The following is a 24,107-nucleotide window of genomic DNA, read 5'->3' as shown; positions in this document are numbered from 1 at the left end:
AACACGACAGATCACAAATTTGCAATTAACACGTTTTTCACAGACCTTGTCAGCACCCTAAATCAATGCTTAATTCAAGCCACTTTAAGTGCTTAACAATGCAGTCAGAAAAATACAATAAAAAGTTGATATTTTTGAAGCAATTATAATGTGAAACCTTTAACAGCAAAAGATAAATTTAGTCGAAGACAACTTTTCATTTGAAAATCATGTGCAGACACTGGCATTATTAATAAACAAATTTAGCATTCTTAAGAAGTTAACCACATAATGCCACTATTCTGGTGGAAAAGATACCGACTGAATTGAGGAGGAGACCATTGAAAAAGGCACCTGGAGGCGATGCTCAGAAATGTCGGGCATTTAAGCATGTGAAATCACAAAGAGATCGCAAACCAGAAATGAAAGTGGCAAGATAGCAAGAAGTGAAGTCAAAACAGTGCCGGTAAAGACAAAGGAAGTTACTGCGCTGACAGCACCGCCCTGATAGCGCCAGACACTTGAGAACACAAAGGCTGTAAGACCACCTGGGCACTTGGCGCCGTAGCTGAATGATCACTAATCAGGTCAAACCACAACACTAAGACTAATTGCTTAAAAGAAAGGGGCTGTAGTTCACAATTACCCTCTTTATGGAACGTCACCTCCATTAATCAATAAGCAATTTCATTAAAAATAAATAAATAAATGGTAAGTTCAGACTTGTAACTAAAAGAGAAAATATTCCTTGACGAGGATCGGACTGCTAGCATGAAAGGCATTCAAAAACAATGCAAGAAGCATGACCACCCTATCGTCTCGTGAGAGTTTCATAACAAATTGGTGTGGAAGGCGGCATTGCTCAGGAAGTACTCAGCCATATCACGTCCACTTCCTGGGTGACATGCATGCCTAAAGGATGGAGACAACCCGAACCCTAACTGAACATCAACAGCAACTGGGGATTGGCTTGTTATAGGGGGGCATGATCATGGACACAACAACACATACCAGTATTGACATTAGCTTTAAACATATAAGTACCATTGTGTAAATAATGACAGATTTGAGAAATATTACTTTTGCGGCGATAAATTATCCACGTTTGTTTCATTCCTGTATGACAAATTAATTAACCGTGTAGTTATTGTAACCATTCATCCAACTTCTTTACTGCTCATCTTGCTCAGGGTCATGTGGAAATAATAAACAAACAAATAAAGCAGAGCATAAACACATCACGTGGAGGACTCAGAAGTGACCCTCGAGGGAGGTCACATGGGCATTGTGAAGAAATATGCAATACAGTTGCAAGGAATTCAGGATTTTTTTATACAGATATAGAATATACGTCATCTGTGGATGAAATACAATTAATCAATTGTTTCCAAGTTGGCAATATAATTGAGTGAAGTAATTGAGAAAATAAGGCAACAGTTCTCATTTGATGGAGAATGTAAGACTTATTTTTGCATAATATATTTACTGGAGATGCAGTTGTCCTACATATTACGAATGAAAATGTCTAAGTCCACCACCACTGGCTTAGTTTTTATGCAACGTTTAAGAGCGTTTCAAAACTGGTGTCACAAACGGTATATTTCAAAACTAAATGACAAGTTTTCCCCTTCGAAACCTGGAGTCTAACGCACTGTCCCAATCTTCTCTGCCACACACTCATGCACTATAGATGTTGTCCACGTTTTCAAAACAGGTCCACTTGAGCTTGGAAAAAAATAAAGTTGCACTGAGCCACGTCATTGCTAATTTATGAATATTGGGACAACAAATGCAAAGATGCTGCTTAATTAATTAATTATTTAGACCAAGCAGATGAGCTTTTGCACACTAATGTTACGTATACTATAAAAACAGCATGTCTGCCTCACAGTTTTGAGGTGCTCAGTTCAAAACTCAGGTCTGGCTTTCCCTTTTGGACTTTGCATGTGTCCTGCCACATTCAAAATTGATGAATGTTCGGTTAATTATAGACTCTATATTGTCCATAAATGAGAATTTGAGGGTTTACAGTTAGCATGTGCCCTAAACTGGTTGGCAAGCAGTCCGGAGTGCACCCCACCTCTTACTCAAAGTAAACCCTTGTAAACACCATACGCAAAATAGACACCTGGTACTTAATCTGGTCATTACATGAGGGAAAACTGGCTATTTATTATGAAGTTGCATGATTTTTGCCAGCTAAACAATGTGAAGTATAAATGACATCAAAAGGGAGTGCACCAGACCAATTAGAATGACATAATTCTGCTTATTAAGTTACATGAGCAAAAATTGTATTACTAAAAGCTTCAACTGACACATAGCAGCAGAGAGGGTAGGGTGCAGAAGCCCTGCGGAAAACAATGTCAGGTCATTACAACGCTGCATCCAGATGCAGGATAGCTTAGGCTGAGCATCGAATATAAAAACAAGAACATGTTGTGCAATTCGGATTTTTTTTCTTTTTTTGTCAGTTTGTCAATCGTGCGGGCCTCTGGGAGTCTAGGCTACAGTACAAGTGCAGCATGTGCGTCGCATGCAGTTCTATAAATAAAAGCAGATTATTCGATATTAAGCCCAGATGAATTGTGCTATGATGAACTCCGCAAATGGGAGCGAAGAGAGAGGTCACCCAGGAGCATTTAAGCATCTTTGAGGTGCTGATGCAACAAAAAACAAATAAATACATGAATCAACATCATTTTTGGGGGGTGCCAACAAGCCAAAAAAAAGCCTATGCGATCGAGGCTTCATGACTCCGCAGTTTGGCAAGACTCACGATCGGCTGGGACGGCCTTTTGTCACAACTAACATCCAATTTACCTCCAGTGTGCGGATTTCCTGCTGCGTGAGGTCGTTGGACGCGGCGCATTTAGTCCTGAGCCCCTGTAAGCTGGAGATGGAGATATCTATCATGTTCTGGATCAGTTCGCACTGGTGGAGCGCGGCCATGGCTGCGTCGCCCCCAGCGCCACCGCCACTGTCCCTCTCCGGCTTCTCGCCACTCTCGACCATGTTCCCGCCGATAGTAGACACGCTATCCATTCCTCGGCATTTGGGCTCGGCTGGGAGGGCTGCAGTCGAAGCGTTAATGGATAAAATCCGACATATGCAGCAACCCCCAGCGAACTATTGTGAAAAGAAGCACCTGACCGAGCCAATGTCCCCAGCTTTCCGAACTGCGGGCTGGTCGAAGGGGAATTTATCTTCTTTTCTTTAAATCCAATGAATATGCTCGATGGAAGGAGGTTGTTGAAAAGTCCCTCGACGTGACGTTTTAGTCCGTTGTTTAGCGACAAGATTCTTCTTCCCCCCCACCCTAACAGACAGCTCTGCTAGTGGCTTTCACCGTCTGTCAGCTGTTAGGATCATCATGGGGCGCGCGGTGCACTCTGGGACATGTAGTCTACAGTACCTCGTCCGCCTTGATACGTGATAAAAGTACTGTTTTGTACAGATTTTAGATGTTAAAGTTCCCAGTTGATGCGAGAAACAACAAGAGGACACATTGTAAATTGGCTGTGCAAGAAAAAGTAACTATTAAAAACTAACTATTCTAAATACAACACGCCAATTATTTGGATCAAATAATGCTTTTAGAGAATAACAACAGAAGCCTCAGATTCCCTACCAGGAATGCCCCGGGAAATGATCAAATTTTATGTAACTCGTCAAAAAAACAAAACAAAACTAGAGTTGTGGGCAGCTATAAAGGGCGGTTACAACCCGAGCCACAGTGGTGTACTTTCACGTTGGGGTACTGGTACATTAGATTTTGAATATTTTGAAAATGGCACACTAAATCTTTCCATAAGGATTTGTTTTGTTTTTTGCCAGGTCTGATGTGCATTCAAAATATGAGTTTTCACGCATGTTTAGACAATATAATTTTCTTGGTTAAAAAAAAAAAAAAAAAAAAAAACGCATAGCAACAACATTTAATGAAGAAATTTATAAATAAAATGTTTAGAAAAACACCCACAGATTCAAGTCAATCGGATAAAATCTATGACGGACTTCCTGCTGGGTTTAACATATGGCTCCAAGACATTTTTCGTAGGTGTTGGGCTGTTTCATATGCCTCCAAAGTGTTGTAGATACAACTGAGACTGCTTTGTTAAAAATTTGTACGGGTTGTGACAAAGCCTTTTTTTTTTTTAAATATTGAATATTTTGTCAGCCCTGATGTGAGCGCAAAGTTTTACAAGTTTTCACCCATGTTAAGACCCTCAAAATCAGCGTTCCATTTTTTTTTTTTTTTGTGAACAATGCGTTAAAAAAATAAAAAATAAAATAAATCACAAAGTTCGTGTTTCAAGATCATGAAGGCCTAAACAATGTGGCTGCACTGTAAAAGAAAGAAGAAGAAAAAAAAAAGTAATATTTACTTGAAAAAAAAACTTTTTTGTGAAACATTTTTCTAGTGTAAAGTAGGCGCCTTGGTGCAATAATGAAAAATATTTGAACTCGAAAAATTGTGAGCCAGACCAACTCACAAATACCGATAATCGCTCCAACATTTCAAAGTAGCTCAATTTCTTTTCATGTACTGTACCCATTTGTACATAAATAATAATAATTTTAAAAAAAGCCTCTACAGTTAACGTTTCCCAGTAGCCAACACAGCCAGCAGCATACAGCATTAGAACAAACTAGTATAGACGACAACATTCTGGTGCCTTGGGGAGCCACTTACATGTCTGGCTCAAGGGCACCTCAGCTGCGATGGCCTGTGCAGAATGGGGGAATCGAGCCTAGGGTCCTTCAGTCACAGGCTTTATTTTTAGCCACACTGCCACAGCTGTCCCAAAAGAGTGAATGTCATTATTCAACTAGAGTGCAGGAGCGTCACGTGACATCACAGAGGAGTCAGTATAGTGTGGCTAGAAATGCACTCTTATATCAGTGTGAACAAAGCCTTTTTTTTTTTTTTGAAGGATTTTGCACACGTCTCAACAGGTGGTGCTCAACATGATCACTTCTTCCTCCTACTCAACCGATTGTTTACAAATGTGAGAAATTCCCATTTTATTGCGAGCTCAAGGTGAAGCGAGTCAAGTTGAGAAAGAGAGGGTGCAATTTTGGAAAGAACAATCAGTGACACTCACACGTCTCATTGATGCCATGAGGGTGTGATGTACTTTATTTTAATATCGGCTGATTATACAATAGAACGTGAGTCACTTGTCAAGGAGCCTTTTGTTCCCTCTCTCGCAGTCTCACTATACTTTTCTATTTGCAAGGGCCTTCAGTTTTGTTCCGTAGCAGGGAGTCATGAATGGAACAGTTGGTTTACATGTAATACGATAAACAATGAGAAACATTACATCACTCATAGTGCAATGTGTAATTTTTCTTTTCAGTGGCGTTATTGAACAACTCCCTATTCACGTTTATACTTTTTCTTTAATCCCCGCAATGCCACAAAATGGAGTCAAAATGTGACAAGAAATTTTAATGTAGTTTTGGTTACAGTCTTGACTAAAATTAATTCAAGTTTTAGTCAGAGGTTAGTTATCTATTGTATTTTAATTTTAATCCAGTTTTAGTCGACGAAAATAAAGAGCAATGTTAGTTTTCCGTCAGCATACATTTCAACTTTTATACAGAACATTTTAACACCTATTTGTAACCATAAACACATTTAATACAATGACTTTATGAATTGTTTCAATGAAACATGTTGAGCAGACAATAATATAACTTAGTTTTCACCTAAATTAAAAAAAAAAAAAAAAAATGTAAACATGTTTAAACATTAAATAAAGTGCAGTGAACAGTTTCTGAGTGTTTTTTTTCTCCCACCTGTTTGTTATTCCTTCTTGTGATTGGATTTTGTTAATTTTTGTCATTGTGTTGTTTTTATTTTCATGTTAGTCATTGACAAAATTGTCAGTCAAATGTAGTGTTACCGTCTCAATGAATGCTTTCCATTTCATTTCCGTCTGAAAAATATTTCGTGCCCAATGACGAAATTATCACTGGTCAAAACCCTGGTGAATAGGAAAGTAGTAATTGGTGCCAGGGAGTACAGCGTAACCTCGATGTAACATACTCATAAGGGGGAGGGGTCATCTATGAGCGTCTATTTTTAAATTGAAGTACTTTTTCATGGCCGAAAAATGCACCGGGGAGTACAAAACATACTGTAAATAAATATAAAAATACTAGAGTTGACACTGTTTGAGAAATTTTAAAGTTTATCCAAACTTACCTCGCTGTCATAGCGAGACGATCGTGGTGATAATGGTGTGCAGCTGCTTGCCACAATGTTAACGCACTTTTTTTTTCTTTTTTTTTAACCTCTGTTCTTATTAAATGCTATAGATAAGAGCTTGACAAAAAAACAAATGTGTAGTGTACCAGTGTACGTCCAAAATGACAAACAACAGGTTAAAAAAAAAAAAAAAAAAAAAAAAAAAAAAAAAAAAGTAGGTATGTCACCCTTGTTTTGAATGTGACTTCGCCCCTTCCAACATGGCCGCCATGTATTATTTATGAGCCCATGCGTTCAGAATTTGACATAACAGTACTGTACATAGGGATGTATTGAGTGGACTGGATACTATTTAAATCAGTTATATCCTGAATAAACATTAGGCTTTTTTTTTTATGTGATTTTATTAGTATGCAACTTTTTGTTTGAATTAGGTCGTATTGTACTAACAGCACAGACTTGATGGTGTCCAGCCAGCAGCACAGTGTGTGCCCACTTTCAGCTTTAGCTCCAAATGAAAAATTATGAGCAGAAGTAGTGCACATGAAGAGCGGCAATACAGTTTAGTTATGTTATTTTAAAGTGCGACAGCCATCTAATCGCGTGATTTGCAATATGATACTCACCAGCCACATTAGGTACACTTTAACATTATTTAGCTGACAAACATGATAATCCTCAGCGAGACAACATACTTAAAAATTGTAGTGGTATATTCCACTGCATTATACTACAAAATGAGTGTTTGTAATATTTTTGCTTATTTCAGTACATTAGAAAAACTGTAATAAATAAATAGAGTATTATTATATTTTTAAAGGTGATACATCTAGTGAATTTTGACGTGAGTGAGGCACAGAGATGAGGAAGACCAGTGAGTAGAAATATTTAGCCATGAATGTTGCAAAACACTCAAGTTGCTTCACACAGGAAGGAGAGGACAGTATTTGCCTTATCTTTCACACACTGTCTGTCTTTTGTCACAACTGACATCAGCATGTAAAAATTCATTCAAATTTGACACATTCTAAAGTTCGGCAAGCTTTATCTTGGCAATTAAACTTGAAGTACTTAATTTGCAGCATGAGTGAATTAAAAATGTTAAGTTTGCTCACCATTTCTTGCTCTGCTTTTTCTTCCTCTCCTTTGCTGTGGTTTCCCATCCAAAAACATGCTGCTCTGAAATCACACTTGATTATTCATTGGCCAAAAGTGTCAACACTTTGTACAGGTGTAGGGAGCATAATAACGGCTCACATAGGCAGCTAGTGAGTGACTTTAGCTGAGGAATCGCATCATTCTGCATGGTCCTGTCCAATAGTTCTCTTCTTAAGCCGTTTAAAGGGCAACCAGGTGGCTACACTTAGCATCAGAACTAATGAGATTGGAGACTGTCGGCCGCCATTTTCTTTACTGGAGAGGATTTCCAAAGAGCAAACTTTCAAATTGGAGTCATAGGCCCAGCATATAAATTTATCATTTGATATATATATATATATTTAAAAAAAAAAATAATTCTCTCTCTCTAACCCCCTCCCTCCTACCTAATTTAACTTGTATACGTACATGTTTTGTTTATTTTAGCACTTCTTAACATAACATATATAACATAACGTCGCAGGCATCAACTGATTCAACACAACGTAAATTTGAATATGATAACAGGGCGCCATCTGCTGGACAACCGAGGATCATAAATTCAATCAGAGGCTACATTCAAGCCATGAGCACTTGAGTGAGGTCTAGTAAACACTGGAGTTCGTTTTAGGGGGTCATAAACACAAATATTTTTGACAAATGACTTTGTAACTGTGTGCAAAGGCTCTTTGGAGGGTCTGCCCAATGTGCCCATCCATTCATTTAAGTGCGAAAAGAATCAGTTAACCTTTGGTTATCTGCCTTTTTCTGAAAATATGAGGCTAAGATGCCCCACTGTGATGCAAAAGCGGGATTAATTTACCAGTACTGTACATAATACAGCCCCTCTCTGGGTTTCTCTGCTTATGACTTGGTAGTTATGGTGGGAATGATGTGGCCAACCTTTTCGACCCATCTGTGCTTGCAGGCCAGATTTGATTGTTGAGAATCAGGATCAATGGGCCAAAAAGAAGCTGTATAAGGTGAAAAAAAAAAAAAAAAAAGTTAAAAAACAAAACAAAACAAAAAAACTTATTTAATAAGTTATTCTCATTTTTAAATTGTACTCAAAATATTTTTTGAGTATGTCTATTTTTTGTCCTTGTATTTTTTTATATATATAAAAATGTGACTAAAAACAGTTCAGAAAAAATGTGGTTGAACAATTTTATAAAACTTGTGAAATGTTTACAATTTTATTTTATTTTTTAACAATAAATCAATTAACCAATTATTTAACTTAAAAAATATAGAATTTTAATATGAAAGTGCTTAATGTATTGCTTATTCATGGGGGTTGTGGATCAAGCCCTGATGTGAACTGTGATTAGCATCTAATGGACAATAAATAAATACACCCCCTTAAATAAAAAAAAAATAAAATGCAAAAAAAAAACATTGCAATGATTGAATGGCAAACATTTGATAAATACAAAATACGTAATGGTTTTCTTTTATTTAGACAACCCAAATAAAAGGCACATAACATTGCTCATGTAATAATTTGACAAACATAACATTTAAAAAAAAAATGCAGGAATGTTTGCTCTAATTGTAAAGCCTACTTTGTTGTATATACAAAATTACCATTGTTAATATTCTAATACAAAAAGTTTTATTTAGAAAAGGGTTATTTCTCTTTCACATCTATCTTTACTACATATCCGCCGACCTAAAACTTTTGTACAAAGATATACATTCAAATGCTTTCACGAGGCTCATGGAAATTCCAATTCATTTTAAAAGATAAAGAGATGTTCAATTCAACAACAACAAAAAAACATTTTTATCACATTATCACTGTATCAAATTTGGCAAACAGTCATTATAGTGTATCTATGCAATACGTACTTTAGGAAAATAACTATTATTTTGTTTCGGAAACAACTGAACAATGACAATCATGCATATTGCATTTTTCAGCATCAACTGAAAGTCTTCAGAATTTGCGACACTGTCAGACAACAATGCATTCATTAAAAAATATCAAAATATTTAGTGTTCAGGGTCATGCAATGTCAATCCCATCCCAATATTTTCATTACATTACAAAAAAAAAGAAAAGAAAGAACTTGTCAGCCCCAGATCGGAATAGCTCACAGTCTGAGACAGATGTTTGTTAAAACAAAATAAAATGTACAGTAGATATGCCATTGTACAGCAAGTCCTTGAATTCATTGAAAATAATACTATTATTGTCCCTGATGGAAATAGGGAGGTCTGTAGAAAACAAAAAACTTGAAACGCTCCTTCATGCAACATTTGCCAATCACTCAACTATTAGGGCAAACGGAGTTTAAAAACAAACTACAAATTTAAAAAAATAAAATCAACATTCAAATCATCAAGTTGAAATTCTGATTCACACAGGAAAAAGCTAACTTGAAAATTATTATTTATTATTTTTTTTGTAAAATGCTAGGTATTGTAATATTTACCTTGCAAAATTGCAAGCAGAATCAAACATACACGATGAATTAATACATAAACTATTGAGCTCCACCGGTATGATATCCCAGTGCAAAAAATAGCTAAAAGAAAAATCTAACTGATCAAAAAAACTAAAACTAAAACAAACAAAACAACTACATTCCTGTGAGAGCCATTAACGGCCACACCTCAAGTAAAAACAGACAGATTTGTCCTGCGAGGCTATGGAAGGATCCTTACGGACGTAATACTGCCGACTGTTCCACCAATGAGATTTTTGTTCTGAGAAAAATCTTCTTAGGTACCAAATGACTGGGAGAAAAAAAGTTACAACAAAACAACACACAGAAGTCCAGAATATGAATTTTTTATCAAAGGTGTGTTTCCTGAGTGAGTCTTTTTGGAGCAATAGGAGATAAATGGTGCATGGGGCGAGGATTATAATCAGACATCACAACAAATATATTTTTTTAAATGACAGAACTAGCCTGAAATGCTTCAAGAAGCACCTGTGCCTTTCCAGTTTAACCACTATGAGGCTAGCGTAGACTGGCACGTTAGATTGACCTTTAATGCTAATACTGCTGCTCTTTAAGTGTGTAGGACGTACGCTCAGTGCAAGACTCAATCCACTCCAACTACATTTGGGGCTGAAAGGTTAAAACATATGTTAGAACATTTAAAAAAAAAAAAAAGTCTTCATGATTCCATACAAATATAAAAATACATTTCATCATCAAGCGGACACTGAGGTATCCTCTTGAAAAAACAGGTAAAAAGTAAAATGCGGACTATGTCAAATTTACATTTGTACCTCAAGAGTATAGTAACTACTATCTGAAAAGAAAATGGAAAAGCTGGAGCACGGTGAAAAAAAATATTCTTCCGTGCACATGGAAGCTGCTATCCCTTTTTACTACGCTCATTCCCTACATTAAATATGGATAACGGCTACAGTTGACGTACAAAGCAACAGCCAAAGGCTGTGGGAGAGCAGTCAGTCCATCTCTCCTCTCCAAAGGTAACCCTCCAAAAACAACAACTTCTGGTTCATCTTCCAAGACAGACCGTCACGTATGGAGGAATCGCACCTCATCTGTCATGGTACAGATCACAGTTTCATCACTCTAACTACGCTAAGTCCTAAACTTGTCCTTATTTCAAGGATGGTCCTACTTGGATTCTACTCAAGTGTTGTGTACCTCCTATCACTCTTGTAGCATTAGTCATGATGCAGCTGAGACTTGGCGAGCACCCCCTGGCGGCACAGCTCTTGTAATTACAGCACCCATTTGGAGGTGTGAGAAAAAAATATTTGGAGGGTTAAAAAAAAAAAAAAAAAAAAAAAAAAAAAAAAAAAAAAAAAAAAAAGAGCTGTGCCTTGTTTGACTTTATTTTCCCTTTCTTTCTGGCCAGTTAAATGCTCTTTTTCCTTTCCTATAATTATTTATTTTTTTACCAAGGTGGGGAAGACGGCAAGACTTGGGACAAGAAAGGCATGCTATCAACCGGCCTCATGGCAATGTTAAGTGGGCCGGCGATATTCATTGACATGGGGGTGGTTATTGCGACCGGGTGGGCAATATTCATGGACGCGGTGGCGGGGATGTTGACGGAGGCGATGTTGACGGGCCCGGTGATGGTGAGCGGGTGCTGAAGGCTGACCGGCGACGTGATGTTGACCGTGTTGGTGCTAATGTTCATTTGCGCCGCTATGGTGACGGCGTTGTTGTTATTGTTGGAGTTGCCCCGATTCATCGCCGTGGTGATGGGAGCGGAAACGGTCACGGGGGTAGCAGAGGCAGAGTTGCAGACCTCGTCTGGAGAGGAGCAAGGAACATTCGTCAGATGTTTGCTTGGTTCACCGATGGTTCGCCATCCATCCATTCTCAAAACCGCTTATAAAAATTCTCAAATTGGCCAAAATTTGATAAACATGCATTTCTAACTTCACATAAAAAAAATTGTGCAATTGTTCTCATTGTTTTTCATTTGGTGAAATTGTTTTTTCTCCAAACATTTACTGTATTACTTTACCAACCAAAGAGTTAAAGTGACAGTGTGCAAGCTTTAGCGCCATCTAGTGGGGAACTAATAATTCATTCATTTAAAAACCCACTATTAACTTCACTAACGTGCAAAAAAAATATTTTCTATAACATCAGCATACTTTCTTTTTTTTTATATACATAAATGTAATTCTAGTTATCACTAATTATATTATATGGCCGGAGCCTCACCATCGGGTGTCGGAGCCAATGGGTCGACCGCCGCTTACCTTCCACAGCTGTGGCGTGGGGGTGGTCATCGTTGAGTCCTGTGATTCAGGCTGCCGCCACTTGTTCTTCTACTTTGCTCTCGCAAGCTTTGACTAGCTTCTTTTTTTATTTTTAACTAGCTTCTCCCGCTAGCCGCTCTTGTTAGCTGCTCCGGCTAACTCTGTCTTTCGGCGTCGCTCGCCGGGCTTCACACCAGCTACCAAGTCGCTGTCACTCGCGGAGATAATTGTTCGCTCATACAAAATAAGAATGCGTGGTAGGCTTGTGAAGTGTGGTCTCTCTGAGCTTCTGCAGCATTCTATAATATAGCAACATCTAGTGGTCACTTATTACACACTGTCACTTTAACGTAGGTTAATCATTGACTGTGTTCTGATGTGTACAAATTCAGGTTACATTGACGTCATAAGAATGGAAGTCTTTTGGAAACCATTATTCCAGATGGTTGGAATAAATAGGTCACATTTCTCATACTAACTCTTTCTAACTAGTGGTTTGAAAAGTATCACTTGATGAAGTCTATTTTAACATTTTATTCTAAAAAAAAAAAAAAAAACATAAATATGGATACTGATATCGGTATTGGACAATACTCTCTAGACTGCAATATCGGTTTCGTATCGGAAGTGACAAAGTTGTATTATGGCACAAAATGCCACCTCATTCATTAGTGCTATTGCCATTCTCTTCTGCCAGGTGCAAAATACCTTTAATACAGGAGTTGAAGTTGGTTTGCCCATGAGTCTTCAGGTGGCTGGTGATGTAAGCGGCACTCAACATCTTCCCACAGATGCTGCAGGTCACCTTTCCCTCGTGTCTGATCATGTGAGAACGCAGTCGGTCTTTGGTGGCAAAAGCAGAGGTACACGCCTGCAAGCCCCAGAGGACACCAGGTTAAAGGTCAGGGGAAAGTGACATGACAATAGTAAATATAATCTTAATAGTAAATTTCAATCGTCAGATGTAAACAGAGTGTAAACGTACCGTCACTTGACATTTGAACGGTCGTTCAGAAGAATGAACATGCTTCACGTGACAACTCAAGTGGTCGGGCCTGCAAACCAAAGATTAAAACAACAACAACAAAAAAACAAAAAACAAAACGTTATGAGGCAGGCACTCTGATTCATAAACAAACCCAACTTCCAAGTACTAATGTCCTCAGCTTGTTTACGCAACCACTTCCAAATGATTGACAACATGGAATGATTTCTCAGAAAGAGACACTAATGTCACTTGTCATTTCATTACTATTACCACACAACTATTACAAGCAAAACTGAATTAAGCAACATGTTTCCTACTACTTTTATTTGCACCAATGCTCACATCCGGATGTTGTGTGCTTGCTTTGATAATGAGGGGCTTGTGTGAACCCTTAAAAGTTGCATCAGTGGCAGTTGATTCTCCACGATCAATCATGCGTGATTTAGTTTGGCCTAGTTTCAGGAAGCACCACACTGAGATGGTACACCATTATATTGGACACTTGTTTACTCTCAGTAAAGTGGCGGTTGACGTTGACACAAGCCGCCCGGATTTTTGCAGTAAAGTGCAGGAGGTCGTTGCAAAAGTCCGCTGCTAATTTTACGTAGCATGTCCCTCAGGACTAAGAGAAAATGTCGGCCACAAAGTTCAACTTGAAGAGAGTTGAAATGTTGCATGTCTGACAAAAACAAAAGCATGTTTGTTGAATGACCTTTAAGACTAAAATCGTGTTTTATTCCAAATAAACAGTACTGACATCTGAATTATATGTTTTTACACACAGTAATTAAATCCAAAGGTGTTTATCTGAATCAAAATACCTTTTTTCAAATTGCAGTCTTATCTAAAAAATAAAATAAAACTAAACAAAACCTTACATTGATGACAACAATTATTGTCTATTGCTTAATTAAAGCGATGTTCCCTTTGCATGTTGACCTTTAACGGTGAGTATCTTGCATTCATAATCTCGGTTTGGCATGGAGCCACCACGGACAGCTGGATAGTTCTGGTGACGCTGAGAGTTGAATCATGCTAGCAGGGTGAGTAAGGGCGGCTGTGTTGGAGGCAGTTTGCCAACCGGAAAGTTTCATTCTACTGGATTTTTCTTTAAATTTCCTCTCCATACAAATGAGAAGTCATGTTGAAGTGTCTCAATCCTATGAACCGGAACTTATTTGGTTGCAATCCAAAAAGAGCAGACAAAGTTGAGTCCAGTGGATGCCAACAGATCGCGCTAAGTGGCAGTGACTCAGTGCCCTTTTCTTCAGCGCCCATTTACGCTTTCCAGCATGTAGACGAATGCCTTACCCACGTCACTGTACTGGAAGCGTGCCTGAAAGTGGCTCTCACAAGTGTCAATGTGTAGGACAGGCTTATGGTGCACTGCCATGGTGTTATTAATATTCTCAGCTCGTTAGAAAACGTATGACATTAAAATGCCAAACACATCAACAGCAGGTTGCCATTAGTTTTTTACATAGTTCTGTAATAGGGTGACCATCCAACCTTCTTGTTCAAAGTTGTTGCAAACCAAGAAGGGGACTCTAACTTTCTGACATATTAAAAAAACAATGTATTTGGATGAACAGAAATACATTCACCGATAATGTAATCAGAGGTTAGAGTGTTTTAGTCAATGCGTAATTTACCTGTTCCTCGCTCTTACTTATGTGACCCTCCAACACAAAACAGATCACTTGTGGTATATTTAAGACATTAAGATATGTGTATTTTCTGAAAGGATATTAAAAATGCTTTCCATTGACGTATAAGTTAAATTGGGTAATGTTTGTTAGATCAATTAATAGACATTAAGGTGAGGAATTCACATCACTTCTATCTAGGATGTGATGAAAACGTAGTTTTTTCTGGTGTTTGAATTACAAATCTGAAAATTTTCACATCGTGCTTGTTGGGCTCAAGCTCAAAATAGGTCTGTAAGGACTTTCTGATTGGTTTCATGCTGGAGGGTCACATATAAAAGTTTGGATTTCCTGCAAGCACATCCACATTAGTAGTTGTATAGTTTTCTCATTTTGTTCTGATAGGTTGAAAAAAAAAAAAAACAAGCTCTTAGGACAACACTGCTAAGAAAAGTTTGCATTAATGTACAAAACAAGTCAACTCCAAATCAGCTGTGATCACGAGACTGCCAACAAAAGTGTGTTCAGCCTTACCTGGAAAAACCTTTCCCACAGACGGAACACACGTAGGGCTTATGGACTCCGCCATCATGAGAACGAGCATGGTAAGTCATTCGGTCCTTCCTTTTAAACCGTTGGTGGCAAATGGGGCATTCGAAGGGCTTTTCGTCCGAATGGGAGAGCTTGTGGCGATTCAGATGGTAAACATCACGGAAGGCCTTACCGCACATCTCACACCCGTGGTTTTTCTTGACAGGTTTGGCAGGTTTCTTCGGGACAGTCTGCTGGTGGTGCGATATGTTGCCCATTGCAGAAGACATTATGCTCGCGCCTGAAGAGACCGAAGTGGTCGCTGTGGAAAGGATGCCTGCCGCCGTGGAGATGTAAGAAACATTTCCGTTGTTCTCTCGCTGCATCGTTGAGATCATTGGCACCATGGTTGGAGCTGTCTGGGCGATCTTCTTTGGCCGCGACACCATTTTGATCCCCGTGTGGCTGGACTCATGGCGTCGCAGATGGTAGCTGTCGCGGAAAGCTTTGTTGCAGTAGCCACAAACGAATGGCGTTTTACCTTTGTGCTCCTTCTTGATCACAGGCACTGGTGGCCGTCCACCTCCACCGCTGGCCACATTGTCTTTAAGGAGATCCAAAGCAATGGACGGGTTCTTCTGGTCAATTTGGATGGGCAGCACAGGCTTTTGGTCGATTGGTTCACTTGCTGCATTGAGAAGGGGCAGCAGGCTGTTTTGGGCCACCTGGTGCTGGTGGTGGAGGGCTTCATTGGCCTGCTGGTGGAATAAAAAAATAAAATAAAGTCATCGGGAGGAAGCAATGAGATGAAATGCAAAGCAGTCAATGACAAGAAGTCAGTGGCAGCATCCAAATGTGCTACTTTCCAAAACCATAGAACGTCAACGTGACAGCATTGTTTTGTCTCAGGCCAACACTTGTGCCCGGTATGACAAGCGTGAGAGCCAAATGGGCTTCATATTTTCGCTTTTGGGAGAGGATTTGTCATTAATGAAGCTGACGCCATACGACATCAATACAAAAGAATTCAAATACTGGATTACAAAAAGACCCAATTATGACCCTGTTGATTCATCCAATGACTGTGAAACAAGCATTCCACACCAGAGGCATAACAGAGTGTAGGCGCTGCCAAAAAGCCTCTAAAGAGCAGACCATTATTTTTGCAATCGAACAGTAACAAATTTGCAGGTCAGTAAAAGGTCGTAAAAAGCAAATCTAGGTTACAAAGCAATATGAAAAGTGGTACAGCAACATGCTGGTTTGTGGCCTTGCCCACAATTCCATCACACTCGATATTAAAGTAAACGTCTTGATAAACTTCATTAGACTAGTTGGTAGAATTGGTCAACCCTGGGTTTACTCTCATTGACAACATTAGCATTCCAAGCTACAATTTTATTGAATACAAATTTATGGTTAACTTTATGCTGGAATAATAAATTCACAAGTTTCAACACCAACAAACAAAATTGATAGTTGGCTGGGGGAGGAGTTTATTATTCTAATCGGCAAACTTTAGTCCAGCTTGATTAGTAGAAAAATGGCGAGCATTTAAACCACTAGTCATACATGAGGTCCCACTGGTGGTACACAAAAGACTCAATGAATTAAATACAAATAAATTGCACATAATTGAGGTCTCCTTCCCGTGAGCGACACTCAATCCTGTAAAATAAATTGTCCTGGGACCTTGTGAACCAGCAGCAAGAAATGCCAAGGTGAAATGCTTGACCTTTCCCTTTGAGGTTCAATCATCCATCGAAGAAGGCCAGCCAAGAAAGAAGTTGCAAGAGTGAAGGGCTTGGGGCTCAGAAAGAAAAATGAACCACACAATGTCCTCCTTATGTCATCTAGTCTATTGTGAAAGACACAAATCTGAGCAGTGATGCACTAGGGCCACAGCAGGGGTGCTTTGTATGCTCATCTTCATTGATTTGGCTCATCTATTCATGAGCCGGGGACATTGTTTATCCACACACCACTCGGTGAAGCTCGCAGTCAGTTTGCCGATGTGTACGGGAACTTGGGACCTCATGACGCTTGCCACCGAGCCCACCCATTTCTCTAAACACCTGCTCACACTTGCCACCTTCCAGGATTAGTCATCAGAATGCAATGCTATCCCATCCACTGGCACAGCAGGCGTGAGGGTTTTGTTTGGGTGGCGGGGTGATACCAGTGAAGCGCAGACATAGCACGCAGACTGGACCTAAAGCAGAGGTGCAGAGCCTATAAAAGCTGCTGTGCCTTCATGCAGCTCTGCCCATTTTGACACAAATGTGCTCTGACAACTGAAGCTGCTCGCTCATAAATAACATCAAAATGGAGGGAGTGCCCCGACGGCTCCACGGGCCACTGTAGACTTGAACGGCGCTCGCAGTCCGAGACCGATTATGCGCCATCTTTTGTGTGTCTCTATACAGCTGCTTGGCATAATCCTATTTTGGACCAAAACAAAGATCATGCAAAAACTGGTAGAAAAGGGCTGGAGGGAGGCCCGAATCAAGCTGCAGAAAACACTATTTCATGTAATAAGTGATTCAGTTTTGCTGACAAAAACTCCGTCAGTTTGGTCTTCAGTAGTTTATGATTGTTAAAGTTCTCCTAAACCAAACTTAAATCCACTTGACTTAAGTTTTAAAGTGTACTTCTATAAGAAAAATCAAATGTGCCTGAGGAAACAGTTGTCGTTTGTCATCATGGAAAGGATAATATACAAGACAGAAAGGGGAGTAAGAGGTCATTTACATTAAAGTGGAAACTGTAAAGACCATCTCGCAACAGAGGAGGCGGCTTACAACACTGCCTATCGCCCACATATTGTACGTCGTACTTTCAATATTCCCAAGAAAGTAGTGTCACCTGCGACACACAACAAAATCAGTCCCCAATGACTATAGGAGGTAGTTCCCTACCTTTTTACAACTGAATGGAATATTAATGAGGTAGTTTCCACCCAACGACTTACTGACCGACACAGGCGTGTCCGCAAGGCATCTTAACGATGGTGTTTGCTTCCTAAAAGGATGATACCATTTGGTGGTGGGGCGTAACTCCAACTTGGAGCATAAATAGTTTGGTTTCCAGTTTCCACACAAACTCAGGCTGGTCTGTCTTAACCTTGTTACATCAACCGATGAAGCTTTCTTAGGCGAGAGGCGAAATGCCTTCTATGACAAACAGCAGTCCAGTTGTGATTGATTCAATGCCCTGAGAAAGAAATGAACTGGATGAATGAAATGATCCACACGCATGTGATGATATGATATACTGGGGGAAAAAAAAGCATTACATCATCATAATTGAGGCCCTGTAACAATATGAATCCAATTCCCTCCAGGCATAAAACATTAGAAAAATACTGAAAAACATGGGTGACTTAGAATTGGATCAGAGCTGCCACGCCACCAGCAAACAGTTTGACATTCAGGCTTTTGATTACACTATATAAGCTCACACATACAGGCAACAAACATATTTGGAGTTCTGGTGTGCACCTAAAGGGCAGCATTAATAAAGGTCTTTACCCTTTCCAAACCTTATTTTGACATCCTCAAACTAACTCGCTTTTAAATACTGTGTAAATATGTTGATTTTGTGTGTGTACTAAGGGAATCAACTTGGATAAAAATAATAAGCTCATGCCGTAATCAAAATAATTACTCAGCTGTCCTGACCAAAGAAAATGTTCTTCTATGACCTTGACTCAAAACATCTTTTCGAAAAACACCAGACCTGAAAATGAAGCAGACAGGAATCTGAATTATTCACTCATGTATTTCTAACCAGATGTAAACAGCTTTTGCACTGTCTCCTTGCACTGAGCCTTTTGAATCCTCTATTCTAGAATGACACTAAACTCCAAGTTTTACTACAGGTGTCCTTGCAAGTAGTCATTAATATTCTGTATAAACAGTCTAATTCCTGTGTGTTACACACACACACACACACACACACACACACACACACAAAAAAAAAAAAAAAAAAAAAAAAAAAAAAAAAAAAAAAAAAACAAGAATGGTTGACAAAAGACCCTGTATGCTTTCCTTTCCGTTAAACTGGACCAACAGACTTAAGATCCTTTCACCCCAGGAACTAGAAACTTTTGAAGGTATTGGAGTCTTGTAATTTTCAGACTGTAAATACGATTATGAACAATTTATTAAGAAGGATAATTTCAAATTAGGTCAATGTACCAACTTTTCAATACATGTCGTGACTGTACTGCATTTATAGTTTTTGAGTCATTTTGGGGCACTAACAGACTAGTTAAAATAACATTTTAGACAACATGTACTTTCTGTAACAGTGTCTTCCTTTCAATGTTGACTTTGCAAAATTTACGTATTTAGGGAAGACAGTCAAGACACTGGTATTCACGTTTTGTTTTGTTTTTAATGAAAGGTTTCAGTTTGCAGGAAAACCGATTGCCTGGGGGAGGGACAAACGGTTCATGTGCTTCGAGAAGGGATTTGTGAAAATATTACTGCTACTCCTGCCATACAACGTTTCACATGGGATTCAAAATAAAAACGTTAGACGTCCATTTGCAAATATTTAAAATGATTAGACGTGCAAAGGGGATTGCCTATAAAATAGAACTTATGTTCTAAAGCATTACTCTGAGTCTGACTGGCTGAAGTGTTGCTCCTCTTACACCCAGAGCCTTAACATTTACAAAAGACGAAAAGACAAAGTAACAGTGTGAGGTACACGTCTGGCACGATGCCAGATATTTTAAAACAAACTGCACTGTCCATCTGTCGTCATTGCCTAAACAGTAAAGTACTTTGGAGGCACATAAGGGGAAAGAACAAAAAAACAACAAAAACTTTTGAGAGGATAGAGTACATTAATAGTTAGCATGATAACAAGTGCAGCTTCTTGTGGCAAGCCTCACATTCTTCAGACAACAACAACAACAACAACAAAAAACATTTCAAACTTTATAAAACTGAAAGTAAAACTGACTGGTCAAGCAGCAGTACATGGAATCCTTGGCCTGCCGTAAATGTTATTTTACTGCGATTTCTTCTAGACAATTCCAAGCATATATGAATAATAACACAAACGTGCACGTTCAGGTCCTTTAAATAAATGTTTGTTGTAGGGCTGCACGATATTGGAAAATCATGTGATATGCGACAAGGTTGCTGAATGTAGCGATATCGATATTGCGATATTTAACATGTATCTAAAGAAATTACATTTTTATTATCTAATGAAATAATTATTTTTTTTCATACAGCAAAAATCTTAAGTGTAATTGCCTCTCACCTCACTATTGGATGGTGGTGCACATTTTAGTTAGCCGCTGACTGGTCAAATTCAGATAAAAGCATAAAATTCCATATGAAACTTATTGCATGACTTGCAATATGCATATTGCATGAGCCAATACCGCGATAGATATTGTTTTCGATATACTGTCCATATCTAGATTGTTGGGTTTATTACTACGATTAAAATTGTAATAGTCCAGAATGGCTTAAAAGAAAATCGATTTCATTTTTTCAAGAAATTATTCAAACCGTAATTTCACAATATCTAGACTCAATTACCTATTAAATGAAATGTAGCATTGTAGGCTGGTATTGCCGATAACGGCCTATTTTCAGTGACAAAACAAATTTAAAATTTCATGAAAAAGAGACAGAAGAGGATGACGCACGGGCAGGCTAAAACATCCGATTTACCGGAGGCCAAGAATTCCTCGCTCCGGCGGCTGACCAATCAGAGCCTTGCAGGCAAAATAACGCCAATGCGAGAGTTGCCGCTCACGGCAAAATAACCACTGCCTATTACAAACACCAAAACATCATAAATACTCCCTTTCGCTAGCTATGCTCACGTCATTTAACTCTATTACCCTCATAAAAATCACAGTTACGCCTAACTTTACATTCCGGGGTTGTCCTGCACTCGGAGTCACCCTAAAAACTAGAAATAAACCAAAATTAGCCTGTTCGTGTTAGCCGATGTAGTGTGCATAGTTTGAATTCCTTTCCGCGACGCTCAGCAGAATAAACTGACAAATAAACGGACAGAGCCGCCAATAAGTTCCTGCGTCGGTGCTCGGCGAGTCGCGTCGACTCCATGGCGAGGAATTACTTAATGGAGTTTTTGGTGAACGTGATGGAGGTTTCCTAAACACCGTTAGCTAAGTTGGCTAGTGAACGCTACAGTCGCTGCGGGAGGAAAGTTGGCCGCAAACCGCCGTTATCAGCTGCTGAGATTTTTTCAGATTTTTCGTGGCTCGGGAAAAAAAACAAAACAAAACATTTTTTTTCTGTTTGTAGCAAAATCCCAATAGAGATTTCATGTTAACTTTGCGTCCGAAAAACGCGTTCCGAATGGACTAAATCTGCTGCTGTGTGTGCGGGTCGATTGTAACGGTGCAGTGCCTCACTTGAAACGATCCCGCATGTTTTGCTGGGCTCGACTTGGAAAAGAAACTTCACGAAATAAACGCGGCATTTTACGGCAACGTTTGGCTTCTCCGAATACACGGCAGATGATAAACAAATGGCGTTTTTCATCCACTCGTTGAGGATGTTTTTGTTCAAGCGTCAATCCCGACCCTCACAGCTGGAAGCCAGGATTCATTTACCATTGTTTTGCTCTCTTACTTGTTCTTCGCACTATTCGTTTAAAAACTGCTTTTGCCGCCAAAACACTCAGTGGTTACAGACCCATCTTTTCTCAAAGCGGGCAATACATTTATCCCCCCCGAAACAGTGAACTTACTTGGAAAAGAAACGTACTCCAGCTTGCCTCCATTTCCACACTTAATAATTCTGTTGGAAACCTAGTAGAAGCCTACAACAAAGCAACCAAACATGGCAGCTGAAACAACTTCCGGTAACCTTCGGGGTTGTACCATTTTACCAACAATATGGGGGTGAAGGTGTTAAGTGTTTTAGAATTGTGTATTCTTTTAATTTTTAAAATCAAATATAATTTTCACAAAATATATATTTTTAAAACTTATTAATCCATAAATCACCACACTAATAATCTACCCACCACACGAATCATGCGATTAAGATTGTTTTATAAACACCCCCATTTAATGTTGCGTCCGATTCTGTGAGGGGCATATTTTATTGAGTGTCCACGATGTCTCATGTGGCTGTTTCATGGGTGGTTTTTTGTGTGTGTTTTTTTTTACAAATAGTCAGTCGGTGGAACAAAAAATCTTAAAATGGCCTTGCTCCTTTTATATACAAGACTGAGTATTGTCGTTTTTAATCGATTAAATGCTTTCCTTCTATCAAACGAGCACTGGGACTCCCTCGTGGGTAGCCGTTCATTTTCATTCATGGAGTAGGGATGAATGGACACTCGGTTGTGCATGAATATATGCAGTACTATCTTTGCTGACAATATTTCCATTGATATGCAAGTGTGACACACATTTGTGAGTTGACATTGTTACAAGCACATGTATGCAGGTTGAATATTGAAATACAATCTGTTATTAGCAAAACAAATGTGATTATTAATTGTACACATGAGTATATACTGTATCTTAAATCCAGCCAGTGTATAGTATGGAAATGAGCAATTATTTATTTAGTGCATGGCTGTGTTTACAAATTAAAGCCATATCTAGTAATTTGTCTAACGTTTAAAATACACCTGAAATTCACATAAGTAGGACCAATTTGCCCCAGATGTCTAGAATGTTCTTCAAATTTCTGTATTAATATAAATTAATAATAAAATAATAATTAATAAATTGTATTAATAATGAAATAAGTTTAAATATATTTAGTAAAAGGGGTAGGACTAGATAAGTTTTTAACTTCTTCCTACTCCCTTTTGAACATGTAAGTTATGATTAATTGAATGATTATGTTATTGGGATTTTCTTCTATTTTGATTGTTGTTGTTTTTTGTTTTATCTCTGCTGTTCATCTGTTTATATGTTAAAAAAATAATAAAAGGAAAAAAAAATAAAAAATTCTGGCCCATTGATACTTTGGAAACCTTCCCCATACAATACAATGAGAACTTCAATGAGTCATTCATGTATGGTCAGCATCATCCAGCAAGAGGCCACAGATAAGGATATACAACAGTTTAGCTGTGCAGATTTCACTCTAATATTTCCACAAAAGACACAACCTGGATGGTGCCTACAGTGATGAGCAGCCATAGTCGCTGCAGCTAGAATGCAACGAAACGTCAGTTTGAGGAAGAAATGAGATGTATGATAGGCCTATAGAACCCAACACAGATTTCCATCCAAGTATACTACTATTTATGTTACATAGATTTTCCTGCACTGTATCAAGGAGATAATCTTCATTGTTGGACAGTATTAATTGCCTGTTTGTTTGTAGAAAATAGACAAGACAAAAGGTTTACTTCATGATCGGCATCACTTTTGGGTGCTTCGTCTTAAACTTTATGGAGCGGTGTAATCTTGCCTGGATTTATATTAACTTGTCTCAGCATGGTGTGCTATCTGTGAATAAGACAAATACTGTTTGCAGGAGGGGTTTTGTATTTTGACAAAAAAAAATGTTTTGTATTAGGCAGCAAGAAATTTCTGCAATATCTCTGATTTTTTTTTTTTAATGGATTGTTTTATCACAATTTTTCAAGGATAGACGGATATATGCAACATTAAAATCTGTGCAATATTACAACTGTGGCCTGTTTGTTTTTCATAGTATCATCCATCATTTTTTTTAATACTTGCCTTCGTGTTAGCCTGTTCGACAGCCAATCACAGAACATAAACAAAAAACCATTTACTGTGCGTCCACTCATATTCATATCTATGGATAATTTAGTCTTCAATCTCAGGGGAGGAGCCGTATTACTATATCTAAAATTATTTAAGAAACCAAAAATAACACATTAAAATGTTATTGAAAGTCATTTTCA

The 24,107-nt window shown here is 38.5% G+C and overlaps 2 protein-coding genes across 6 annotated transcripts in view; both read right to left on the bottom strand.

Annotated features, from left to right (window-relative positions):
- ksr1a (kinase suppressor of ras 1a) overlaps positions 1-7,547 on the bottom strand; it is a 30,593-nt gene extending 23,046 nt beyond the window's left edge. For 3 of the 5 annotated variants that reach the window (XM_077504849.1, XM_077504851.1, XM_077504850.1), the window contains exon 1: positions 2,803-3,357. In XM_077504849.1, coding sequence (XP_077360975.1) covers positions 2,803-3,024 — 222 coding nt within the window. In that variant the 5' untranslated portion in view covers positions 3,025-3,357. Of the gene's footprint in view, positions 1-2,802; positions 3,358-4,675; positions 4,781-7,311 lie in introns of those variants that run through there. The other 2 variants (XM_077504853.1, XM_077504852.1) reach the window with 2 other exon arrangements.
- Positions 7,548-11,120: 3,573 nt separating this feature from the next.
- On the bottom strand, positions 11,121-22,038 carry vezf1a (vascular endothelial zinc finger 1a). Its single transcript, XM_077504509.1, has 5 exons — positions 21,957-22,038; positions 15,210-15,964; positions 13,027-13,096; positions 12,750-12,912; positions 11,121-11,583 (listed from the first exon to the last, which is right to left on the bottom strand). The coding sequence occupies exons 1-5, from the start codon at positions 21,987-21,989 to the stop codon at positions 11,219-11,221; spliced, it is 1,386 nt and encodes a 461-aa protein (XP_077360635.1). The 5' UTR covers positions 21,990-22,038; the 3' UTR covers positions 11,121-11,218.
- Between the last annotated feature and the right edge of the window lie 2,069 nt (positions 22,039-24,107).

The sequence above is a fragment of the Festucalex cinctus genome, chromosome 18 (assembly GCF_051991245.1).
Source record: "Festucalex cinctus isolate MCC-2025b chromosome 18, RoL_Fcin_1.0, whole genome shotgun sequence".
NCBI classification, from domain to species: Eukaryota; Metazoa; Chordata; class Actinopteri; order Syngnathiformes; family Syngnathidae; genus Festucalex; species Festucalex cinctus.
This window is presented reverse-complemented; position numbering and strand designations above follow the sequence as displayed.